This window comes from Sarcophilus harrisii, chromosome 3 (genome assembly GCF_902635505.1).
Source record: "Sarcophilus harrisii chromosome 3, mSarHar1.11, whole genome shotgun sequence".
Classification (NCBI taxonomy): domain Eukaryota; kingdom Metazoa; phylum Chordata; class Mammalia; order Dasyuromorphia; family Dasyuridae; genus Sarcophilus; species Sarcophilus harrisii.
The window spans coordinates 446,178,926-446,191,297 of record NC_045428.1 but is presented as its reverse complement, the minus strand read 5'-3'; the positions used below and the strand labels follow the sequence as shown (position 1 = coordinate 446,191,297).

General features: G+C 31.4%; 1 protein-coding gene across 4 annotated transcripts in view; it reads left to right on the top strand.

Annotated features, from left to right (window-relative positions):
- Positions 1 to 12,100, top strand: part of ZMYM2 (zinc finger MYM-type containing 2) — an 82,777-nt gene extending 70,677 nt beyond the window's left edge. For all 4 annotated transcript variants that reach the window (XM_031960834.1, XM_031960831.1, XM_031960835.1 and 1 more), the window contains 9 exons: positions 558 to 732; positions 3,152 to 3,280; positions 4,107 to 4,201; positions 5,660 to 5,828; positions 6,033 to 6,184; positions 6,794 to 6,908; positions 7,916 to 8,167; positions 8,509 to 8,629; positions 9,756 to 12,100. In XM_031960834.1, coding sequence (XP_031816694.1) covers positions 558 to 732; positions 3,152 to 3,280; positions 4,107 to 4,201; positions 5,660 to 5,828; positions 6,033 to 6,184; positions 6,794 to 6,908; positions 7,916 to 8,167; positions 8,509 to 8,629; positions 9,756 to 9,948 — 1,401 coding nt within the window. In that variant the 3' untranslated portion in view covers positions 9,949 to 12,100. The remainder of the gene's footprint in view (positions 1 to 557; positions 733 to 3,151; positions 3,281 to 4,106; positions 4,202 to 5,659; positions 5,829 to 6,032; positions 6,185 to 6,793; positions 6,909 to 7,915; positions 8,168 to 8,508; positions 8,630 to 9,755) is intronic.
- The last annotated feature ends 272 nt before the right edge of the window (positions 12,101 to 12,372 follow it).

Here is a 12,372-nt window from a genome sequence, read left to right as displayed (position 1 = left end):
CAAACCATGCCATTCCATTTTTTTTTTTTCAAATTTTAAACAAATATTTTAGTGTTTGGAATTTTGATTGTGTTATGTGATATGGATCTAAGCTCTTTGGGGTTTGTCTTTCCTCTTTACCCATATTGTTTTTTAGTTTTCCCAACAGTTTTTAAATTTAATTCACTTCCCCTAATGTTCTAATATTTAGATTTTTATCTTATTATCTGCCATTGGTTTTAATTCTGTGAATGATTTAAACATATTTTATTTCTTTGTAAATCACTTTTAATTGTTGCTCATTATATTGTTGTCAGTGTTCTGCTGACATCCCTGAGCATCTGAATAATTCAGTTTCCCCAAATCCTCTTTTTTCCTAATTTTTTCTAGATGCTTGAAAAGCATTTTTATAGTTACCTGGAAAAGACTAGCAAATAAAAAACGGTTGTTCTTTTCAAAGTTATGTACATTATAATGTGCATAACATAATAAAAGTGAATTAGGTATCAAAATCATTTGTAATAAATGGCATCTATTAGCATTTGTTTTTGGTAACAGTAGATACTTTGGTTTATTAGGTGCCAGTACCTATATTTTTGCCTACTCCACCGGAGAGTAATGAAAAAATTCCTGTAGTATCTGAAGAATTAAAGAATAAAGTATGTTCTGATCCCCTTGGTGGTGAGCTTCTTACAATGACAACAGATATAATAGCTGAAGAAGAAGAAAAAACAGAAGCTGCTGATATCAACAGTGAGTACAATAGTAAAAAGTATGTGTATTGTACAAGTCATTTTATCCAAACTTGTTTTTTAGTTGCATTTACAATTTGTAATCCCATTTAGGATTTTCTTGGCAGAGGTAATAGAGTGGTTTCCATATCCTTCTCCTGCTTATTTTACAGATAAGAAAACCCGGGCAAACAGGGTTAAGTGACTTGCCCAAGGTCATACAACTAGTATATGTTTCCTAACTTCAGGTTCATTGCTTCACCTAATTGCCCTTACTGAAACAAAGATGCTCCAAAATAATCCTCATAATTTAAATGTTGTTGTTCTCTCCATTCCCTATCCTCCCACCCCTTCACACAAACATTTTTTCTTCATCACAGATTTTTATTTTTCTTCATATATTTACTAGCATTCTCTGTTGGTAATAGCTTTCCTTTTCCAAATAATGTTCATGATAATGAAATTGTGTTACAAGATTTAGCATTTTTATTTTAACAGAATTTGTTCTGTGGAGGTGTACATCTGCATTATTAATGATAGTAGAAGGAAAGCAGTGACATCCACAATTCAGTAGGTGATTGCCAGCATAATATTATATATAATTAAATATTAAGTTAATGGTAAAGGTAGCACAAATTAATTTGAGACATTTCCCTTAAATCTTTTATGAATTCCTCATTGTCGTTTCTTAAAAGTCTATTACTTAGGCAGGTTTGGCATGCCAGCTCAGCATTTGTTGTCTTAAATTACATTCTAACTGAATTAGGAGATGCTCATGATCAAAAAACGGGCCACCAGATGCTAATACTTTGGCCATGGCAACCCATAAATGCTATCCATCAAGGTTCAGAAAGACTGTTCTGTGTTAATAATCAAGGATCTTTGGAAGTTGCTAATACTTAAAGCGGGGAAATGAGATGATGACTGCAGCAATAGAGTGTTTTTTTTTAGGCTAAACAGTGTATGGACATTAATTTTGTACATGAAGCATTCATTCTACTTCACTATACTGTCTCTTAATCATAACTGATTAAGACTTAAAATCCTCATTAAAACTTTCTGAGCCTTCAGATTTTTGTGTTAGTTTTGTAATAAATAATTTTGGTGCCATAATTCAAGAAGAATGTAATGATTTCATGTAGTCCATAGATATATTTGAATTTGTGGATTTCAAGCCTTTAAGAGAGCTTTTGAATTTATTTGTATATAAAAGATGATTGTACATATAGTTTATGCTGTCTTCATGAAATGATTAAGTAGCATATACCAATACACAAAGAACATTCCATTTTCCTCAAACTTAGCAGAGATTCACAAGCTTGTTAGTTTTTTGTCCTCTTTAATAGTATTTTGTTTTTCCATTTACATTTAAAGATAGTTTAAAATTCATTAGAGTTTTTTCTTCCAGTGTGTTCTGGTAGTGTTTTTTTTTTTTTTTTTTTTTGATGTTGAATAACTTATTTGTGTGTTATATACAAATGCTTTCTAAGGACTCTTGATCATATTGTTAGGGATGCATATCTAGGTGGATAAGAAATAAATTTAGGTAATCTATAAAACACTACATGTGTTATTAAGAAACCTTGAAAGTAGTGGGAAATATATATATCCTATGGTCATCCTGTACCTCAGAATTTACTGCATGGAGAGTGTAGCAGAGGATTCAAAATTTGTTTATTGTTATGGTTGGTTTACAGAAGGATTATGGTAGACAGGCCTCAGATAGTGTTATTACCCATAGTTGTTCACATAATGAGTAGAAGCTTGAAGTTTGTGTGGAATGAAGAATGTACTAAATTCTTATTCCATGTAAAAATGAGGGACACTAAAGAAGAAAAGAAATATAAAGCTGTATCGGAGATAGTTTTAAGTACATTGGGCTGATTACATGCCCATGGTGGTAGACAAAAGGTGGCCCGGCCCCTATATTGTTGATTTGTAGCCTCTGGATTTAATGATTTAATTTGGCTATTTAAATAATATTAATAATGAATATAAGATAATTGATTCTGCTGTTCATTGAGGATATTTATACTAATACTAACTGGAATGTGAATTAATATGTTTTAATTTAGCATGTTTTTGAATAAATACTAATCAGTATTTTTAGAATTCTCTAAACATTAAGGCTGTATTATTTCATCATTAATTGTTAGAAATTGGGTAGATTGAAGTTAAAGACTTTAGATTTAACTGTTAGTAAGATTTTTGTTTATGAAAATGTAAGTTTTATATTTTTAGATAATTGACTGTTTTCATTCTTTCTGGAATTTTCCATGAGAATTTGGCAGATTTATTCTTTTTCTTTAAATGTATGGTGTGGTTTGTTAAATGCCTTCCCTCAATTTTTTGTTTTCCAAAATTGAATAGAATTGGGGTTTCATAATGATGTGTTTTGTGTCAGTATTTTTCCATGTATAATATTTCTAAACTTATTTCAGGTGTAATTATTGAAACAGATGTAATAGTAGATACAGATGCCATGAAGAATTCTGACACAGAAACACAAGCAAATATGCCTGACGTTCCATATGAACCAGACCTCGACATTGAAATTGATTTTCCTAGAGGTACTGAACTATCATTATATATTTTCATTAAGGATTTTATTTTTGTTTTTATAATTTTTCATTGACATAAAACTGTAGCCTTGTTCCTTTACTTACCTGGGATGGCACAGAAGTTAAAAAAGGCCACATAGAATATTAGTTTGCTAACAGTAACAATTGGTTAACCTGAGTAATCATGAATATCCAGAAACACATAAGCAGGTTTTCACCACAATCATAGCATAGTAGTTGTAAATTAGTGGCAATTGAACAGGTATTTCTTTAGTGCTTTTTGGCAAGTCAAGATGCTATATTTATATTCAAGAAGAAAAGATTAGTACCTAAGAGGTTGTCCTAGAATGTATGGAAGTAATCAATTCATAGGTATTATCCAGTTAAAATAAAAAATGAAATGAGATAATCAAAATATTCATATTGTTGCTAATTCTTTGCCAGAAGTTTTGTCTTTTTGACTTTAAAGCATAGGGGGAATTTTGTAGTTTTGAGCAGTATTTTTATTTTGAGCTGTGTTGTGAATATCTTCTTATCTTTCAGAACTCATGACAGTTTTCCTTACTTTATTCATTTTAAATAATTGTCTAAAATTTCTATATTTTCTATGTATTTCATGCTGGAATTTTCTCTAATTCTTGTTTTTTCATTTGGCTAATAAAGAGCAGATCATAGTGCTTTTTTTGGACCTCTCTCCTAGACAGTGTAAAATGAAAATACATTCTTAACTGTCATTGGATTTTCGGTCTTCCTTAATCCCATTCTTCTTGTAGTTCTGGAATTTTTTAAGACGCTTTGAGTATTTATACCAAAATAACTCAGTCTGCTTTTTTAGCTGCAGAAGAGCTTGACATGGAAAATGAATTTCTATTACCACCTGTCTTTGGAGAAGAATATGAAGAGCAGCCACGACCTCGGTCTAAAAAGAAGGTATAAAATCCCCCCTTTCTGCTTCATTGTCCTTTTTTGGCCCTTGAGAATCACTATTAAGAATGGTCTTAACATATTCTTCAGATAAGGAGAAAAAACAATCTTTTTATATTTTCTTCCTTTAAGCTTTTGAAAATCTTCTCTTCCTCCCCCTCGCCCCCAGCAATTTGGGGTTAAGTGACTTGCTCAGCGTCACACAACTAGGAGTCTGAGGCAGGATTTGAATTCAGGTGCTCCTGATTTTTAAGGCTGATGCTCTGTCCACTGCACCATCTAGTTGCCCCTTGAAAATCTTTTAAAAGAGGTGTTATATCTAGGTTATTTTGAAATTGCAAAGAACCTAGTTCTGTGACTTTTTGAAAAGTACATTATTTTACTTATTGTCATAATATACTTAAATTAAGTATCATTTCTTTGAATAACTAAATTAATAATAATAAATAAAAATAAATAAAATCATTTCTTTGAACAAGGTGGTTTGTGAATGTAATGTCTTATCTTTTTGTCCCATTTCCCCACCAGGAATTGTGGTTATATAGATTTAAGTTGGGCAGTTCAGGGGTGTCATTGAAAAATGTTATTGTCAATTTTCTAGATTTATATTTTTCGAGATTTATCACATCCATTATGGGTCATTGAAACTGTAATTTTCGTAATTTCAAAAATATTAATTGTTATTTAGAGGGAGCCTAGTTATACATACTTATGATCTAAAAGGTAGCTTTTTCAATTTCCTTTCTTTTTTGGTGCACAATTATTTGCATGGGTTCAATTAAAGATGCTTGTAAAAAAAAATTCCATCCTACATGAACTTCCTTATTGGAGGCAGACCTACCTAAATTCATGTTATATTTTCTCAAAGAAGTTTTAGAAAGGTGGTATTGTTGATGTAAAATATTGGTGATATTTTAATGTATCTCTCTTCTTATGAGATAATTCCATATGAGAAAGAAAAAAGAAGGGAAAATAGTTCCCAAAACTAATGAAAATGTCATTTCTTATTTTTCTATAGCATTTCATAGTGTAATTACATACTTTAGTGCAGGGGTCCTGAAACTTTTTAAATAGGGGCCAATTCACTGTCTCTCAGACTGTTGGAGGGCTGGAGTATAGTAAAAACAAAAACTTTTGTTTTGTGGGCCTTTAAATAAAGAAACTTTATAGCCCTGGGTGAGGGGGATGTTTACATCCTCAGCTGCTGCATCTGGCCTGCAGGGCCGTAGTTTGAGGACCCCTGCTTTAGTGGATGGGTGGGGAGTGTGTCTTCTAATAAATATATCTTGTTTGGAACAAAACCTGATCATAATTTCACTGCATTCAGCAAAATGTGAAAGCTTTACTTAACAATTTGAAGATTCTTTCTAAGCATGGTGATTTACTTATGTTACATGCAAAAGAATTCAGATTTTTAAAAAAAGTTGAAAAAAAAAAGATTTTACAATGATGGATTATTAACAGGGAGCAAAAAGAAAAGCTGTATCAGGATACCAGTCTCATGATGATAGTTCTGATAATTCGGAATGCAGCTTTCCTTTCAAATATACATATGGTGTGAATGCATGGAAACACTGGGTCAAAACTCGACAACTTGATGAAGATCTACTGGTATCGGATGAACTAAAATCCAGTAAGTATTTTGATTGTTTCCTTCGAATCTTGTCTTTTGAGCTGAACTTTTAATAGCTATTTGTATACTTTGGGGTGGAGAGGGAAGACACCCAATCAAAAAGAAGTCTTTATGAATTAGATTGAATCTTAATGGATTTGATTATGGTCTTCAAGAGTACTCATAAATTATTATTATTATTATTATTTATTTATTTTTTTTTAGCTAAGTCAGTAAAGTTAAAAGAGGATCTACTATCTCACACTACAGCTGAACTTAATTATGGGTTGGCCCATTTTGTCAATGAAATTCGAAGGCCAAATGGAGAGAATTATGCACCTGACAGCATCTATTATCTTTGCCTTGGCATTCAAGAGGTTAGTAATTTGGTAGCCTCAACATAGAATACCTGAAAGCTAACTTTGATGTTAAGTTCTATGAATATTACTATGTAGTTTTGTTAACTAAGCTATGAAAACATCTTTTCTTCCTCTCTCCCTTCCTTGCATCCTTCCTCCCTTCCTTCCTTCCTCCCTTCCCTCCTTCTTTTTCCTTCCTTCCCCTCCCTCCCTCTCTCTCCCTCTCTCTCTCTTCCTCTCCCTCCCTCCCTCCCTCCCTCCCTCTCTCTCTCTCTCTCTCTCTCTCTCATTTCACTTCATTGGTAATTCATGATTTATTTGGAGTCATTAAGTACTTGTCATTTTCTGCCAAAGTCATTTAAAGATTTTCTTTTTTTATATAGGGTAGGGGGAGAGTGGAGGAACAAGTACTTATTAAATACTTACTGTATTCCAGAATAGTACATCACAGATATGTCATTTGGTTTACATGTCAGGTAGTGAATAAAAAAAAATTTTTTTTTTTTTTTTGGCTTATTTTGTTAGAGAAGTAAAAGCTCTGTTAATAATTTCTTGATGCTCCTAATAAGCTGTTCTGATTCCAGTAAAATTAATTCTTTTTTTTTTTTCTTTTTTTAAAATTTGTAGTACTTGTGTGGTAGTAATCGAAAAGACAACATATTTATTGATCCAGGTTACCAGACATTTGAACAAGAATTAAGTAAAATTCTTAGAAGTTGGCAACCAAGTATACTTCCAGATGGTAATATTCTTTATGTTATGAATATTTTCTCTAATATCTTGTGTGCTTATTTAAAATAATAGGTATTAAGTGTTTAATTGTATCTAGTTTAAAGGTATTATAAATAAAGAATACTATGATAGATGAAGGTGATATTAATTTTTCTTAAGAGAAAATTCATAAATTATTTCTAATCATACAGCAGAAATGTTTTTCATATTTTAAAAAGTGATTATTCTGCTGATCCTTTTCCTAAATTGGATATGGATATTATCTTTATATGGTTCAAGGAATGAAGCCCATATTTTGATTTCTGCTTGCTTGCTTTTTTTTTTTTTAAATGATGCTATCATTTCCCCATAACTCGTTCTTTTTGCATATAGATCAGATTCCTTTGGTGTAATAAAAACAATTAAGATTACCAAACAACACATAGTCTAGGGCTTACTTGTATGCCATATTCCTTTGCCCGTACTACTAGCTCTCTGCTGAGAGAGAGAGCAAGCATTATTTCATATCACTGTTCAGGGCATGAGATTGAGATTGTTCATTGTCTTCTACTGTCTTTTGTCTTAGTTTTGCTTTTCTCTGCATTAGTTTTTACGCTTCATCCCAGGTTTTTCTTTCTATCTATATTCATCATTTTATGTTTCATTAATTATGTCACAAATATGCCCTAGTTTGTTTATCCATTTTTTTAATTGATGGAAAATGTCCATTTCATATTTCATGTCCCCCACCACTTTCATTCTCTTTTAATGAAGTAGGGAGTGCAGTAAGAGGGTATTGGACAGAGCATAAAAATGGCCATCTTTTATCTATTTGTGCAATTTTAAGTTAACCTGACATTTCAGGTAGGAATTATTTTGGTCAGTTTAATTTAAGAACATCCCTGGAACCTCTTGGTAATGACATCATGATTAATACATCTTAGAAACAGGATATGGGGTTGGGAAAAGATAGAAGATCTTTTCTATGTAGTCTCTATCTCTATTGTCTACTGCCTTTAATACTTATTCTTTTTTAAGGATCAATTTTTTCTCGAGTTGAAGAAGATTATCTCTGGAGGATTAAACAGCTAGGATCACACTCTCCAGTAGCTCTTCTGAACACACTGTTCTACTTTAACACTAAATATTTTGGCCTTAAAACAGTGGAGCAACATTTAAGGCTGTCCTTTGGCACCGTATTTAGGCAGTGGAAAAAAAATTCTGTTACAATGGAAAACAAAGCATGTCTTCGATATCAAGTGTCTTCCTTGTGTGGAGCTGATAGTGAAGGTAGAGTAGCCAATTTTCATTTTGGAACTGTTTTGAGCAGGGTTGTCCCTACTTTGTCTAACTGATAGACCCCATTCATAATATGCCAAGAATTCAAGGGTTATGTTTATTTTTTAACAAAACTTTAAGCAAGTCATAGCCCTCTTTTCTTTAAAAATAATGTTTCTAGCATGGTGGCTACCAGTTTTAGCTACATGATGGTTTTTATTTTGAATACCCATGAGTTTCCATAGACTATAATTTTAGTTATTTCTAATCTTTGTTGTAGTTTAGAATGACAAAATAACCATTACTTTATGTTAATGAGCTTAAGTTTTTTTCTACTTTTTTTTTTTTTTAAGATAAAATTACTACTGGAAAAAGAAAACATGAAGATGATGAGCCAGTATTTGAACAAATTGAAAACACAGCCAATCCTTCTAGATGTCCTGTAAAAATGTTTGAATGCTACCTATCCAAAAGGTAAATAGTTGTGCATAATAATATATATTTGGTTTATATGTAGTGAATTGTCTTAATAGTGAAATTTAGTTTTTACAATTTCAGTAGCTTCCATATTTTTCTTATTTTTAATTAGTTTTGCTACATTTTACTCTTTTCTCCTTAGGTTCTTAATTCATTCATATTTTTTTAGACCCTTTAATTAGATCACAGTCAAGTGATAATTTTGGAATCCAAATAAAAACCTCAAGAAAATTCTACAAATTATTAGAATATTTATTAATATCTATCATCCTTTCCACATTTGAACTTCTATGATACCATTTTTCCAAAAATATTTTGAAAAGACCAAAGTGGGAATCAAGCAGTAATAAGATTTTAAGTAGTATAACTTGGAAAAAAGAGTGATGCATATAGTGGTTTATTATACCTACTTTTCTTTAATGACCTGGATTTTCTCTATTATTAGGCCAAAGAAAAACTGTCTTTTATTCCCTTTTGCTTTTATTTTTAAAATTGGAGCCCATAGGCACCTTTTTGTATAGTGGGCAATTCCGTTTTACAAATATTTTATCCTAGAAGTTCTCTTTATAGTTTGAAAGTAAGCTTCTATTTTTATTTTTTTGTAGAAATAATACTGCAGATGGTGATTAGGTAACTAGGCCACCCCCTAAATGTACAGTTGAAAATGTAGTCAAATCATATTAATAATTCATAGTTTTATGATAAGTATAGTGGCAGGAAGAGTTCCTGGCAACCAGAGCAATAACAGTTGTCTTCCAGTAGCTGTTTATATATATGGGACTTCTCATTTAAAAATATTTCTATTGTTTCATGGTTTTAATGTAAACTATATGCTTGTCTCATGTAGTTTTCAAAACAATGCTAGAATAATAATTTCTTCATCACAGAACTTTAAAAAGCTATTGCAAATGTTCTGGGATTAATGAGTCTTATGGTCTCTAATGGGAAAAGAGAATATTGTAGGGAAATAAATGTTAATTACATGAGAATGATCTCTCTCTCTCTCTCTCTCTCTCTCTCTCTCTCTCCCTCCCTCCCTCCCTCCCTCCCTCCCTCCCTCCCCCCCTCGTCTGTCCATCTGTCCGTCCATCCGTCCATGTCTCCCCTCCTCCCTCCTTAATAGTCCACAGAATCTTAATCAAAGAACGGATGTTTTTTATTTGCAACCAGAGTGTTCAAGTTCAACAGATAGTCCTGTCTGGTATTCTTCTACTTCACTGGACCGAAATACATTGGAAAATATGCTTGTACGGGTTCTTTTAGTAAAAGATATTTATGATAAAGACAATTATGAACTGGATGAAGACACGGATTAAAATAAACTTTTCAGAAGCAGTTGGGATAAAAACAGCATTAGATAGTTGTGCTGCTAGATCTTTATTATGGAAAACATTTCAAGTTTACTCCTTCTGTTTTGAGTTTTGTAGCAGTGTACCCACACTGGGTATTACCATGTAAATAATATGTGAGTGAAAGTTGCCATTATTCTATGTAGTGGTTTTAGAATACTTAACAAACACATTCAAATTCATTTTTTTTTATTATTTATTTGATTAGGTATGTTTGTAACTTTTTACATTACAAAATATGAATGAGAATGTGCCATGTGTAATTTCTTTTCTTGTAGTAAGAAATATCCATATTGCACAACTCCACTGTCACCAAGCTTCCTTTGAAGGGGGGCTCTTTTACTGGGTTCTTAACCCAATGGCTGTGTATGGGTTAGCACTACTAAAGTTTAGAACTTGCAGTGTCTTTCAGAATTTTTAAATAAACTGTAAACTAATAGGTTTTTTTTTTTTTTTTTTTTACTTTTTAGTTTTTGAAGCCTTACAAGGTTATGTAGAGAGATTCCATCTTATGTACCAAAAATAGACAAAAGAATGCTGTCAATATTGGTGTACTGTAATGTGAATCTATACTGGTGAAAACAACTCTTGTTCCCCTCATTAAAACCTTAGTGTCCTTTCCTCATTTGTGACTTTCTGCATCGCCCCAATAAATAAAATAATTATAAAGAATGACTATAAGTTTAAAGCACATACTCATCAAGACATTTACTTTGTAAAAATGTCTGATGAAATTGCTATAATTGTCTTCTGTTTTCACTAGCTAACCATAAGTACCCGAATATCCTTAGCATTCTATTGTAGGGTTATCTTTTTTGCCCATAGTAAATGGACCACACAATGCAGTATTACCTGAAACAGTCTGAAACTTGATCCATTTTTCTCTTGAGTTCATTTGTCTGCACCCCAAAATAACTGATGAAATATTATAATGGATAGAATTAATTTTAGCAATATAACTCCAGAAACAGTAGTTATTGAAAGTTGAATTCATGTAAATAAGATGGTCTCACATTTTTACTGCAAAAATTTCCAGTGTGGTAATTCTGATACTTTGGTTTCTTGTTAGTATTACTCATTAATGTCTAGTGTTCAAATATTATTAGAAAACAAGGAAAGAAAGGAATAAGGTTTATCTCAGTGGGAATCATATCTGCTGTTAGATTGTCTTTTAAAATTCAAATTACTTCTTATAGAAGATTGCATTAAAAGGCTTTGTACTTCTGCTTAGCAATTTATACTTTTAAGACTCTTTCTTTGAAAAGAAAGAAGTTCATTTTAAATTGTACTTTTCCAGGATACAAAGAAAAATGCTAGCCACAGATCATCAGGAAGAACATAATGGCTAACTTTGTAGCATGTGTGTAGTAATCTTTTCTTTATAATTATTGAAACATCATGATAACTATTATGGTGATTGCTGGGAAAATCAAGCTTATTCTCCTCAGTGCCCAAGAAATTGCTACATATTCTTAGGATATTCTGTCCTTTTTTGTCAAAAAAAATATTTAGTACACCTTAAAAAAAATATTCATCATTTAGGAAAAGTTCATAATGATAATATCCTCAGGCAATAATTATTTGAATTGTTTTGGGTATATGGTTTATAATATTCCATGTCCTTGAAATTTTTAGTAAGTCTCAATAACTTTTCTATTCCTTAATATATTTTATATTTGTTAATTAAAAAAAAAATCAGGTTGCTAGTAGCAACTTTTGATACTGCTTATCTAAAATAAAATCGATTGCTACTTTTCCATTTACCTGAGTAAGCAGTTATAATGTAAAAAAAATTATTGTTTCAATCTTTTCCCATTTTTTCCGAACACTAATCATAATCAGGCTCTTTCTAAAACTTATGCTTTAGCTACATATTGATGACATTAGAAAATGGTTGATATAAATACTCTTATTCCACATAATGGTGCTAATAATCTATCAAGGGCAATAATGTTTTTTCCAAATGTCATCTAACATGTAGTTACTAAAATATAAATAATTGGCATAAAAGTGAATAAGAAGGCTCATCCTTATTGCTATTTACATTAATCTTTTTTGTTACATAATTTTAATAATGATCCAAAATATCTGTTTTCTGAAAGGAACTGGCAATAGTAATTCAAACCTTGACACAATTCAATTTAAAATCTAAACTTTATTTTAGCTCAGCAATTCTATTTTCTAAAATTAGTTAATTTTAATGTGTAATTTTTATAATCTGAAGTTCTTCCCAATCACATTTCCATTCCTTCCTGGATTGTTGTTTATGTAATTACAGATGCCAGTGAGGACATGGAAGTTCTCTATTGTTCCTTGGTGATTTCTGAATCTATTATCTGGTAAACATGATTTTGCATTATCTTAACTATGCTGGACTGTGAGAGCTGCTGG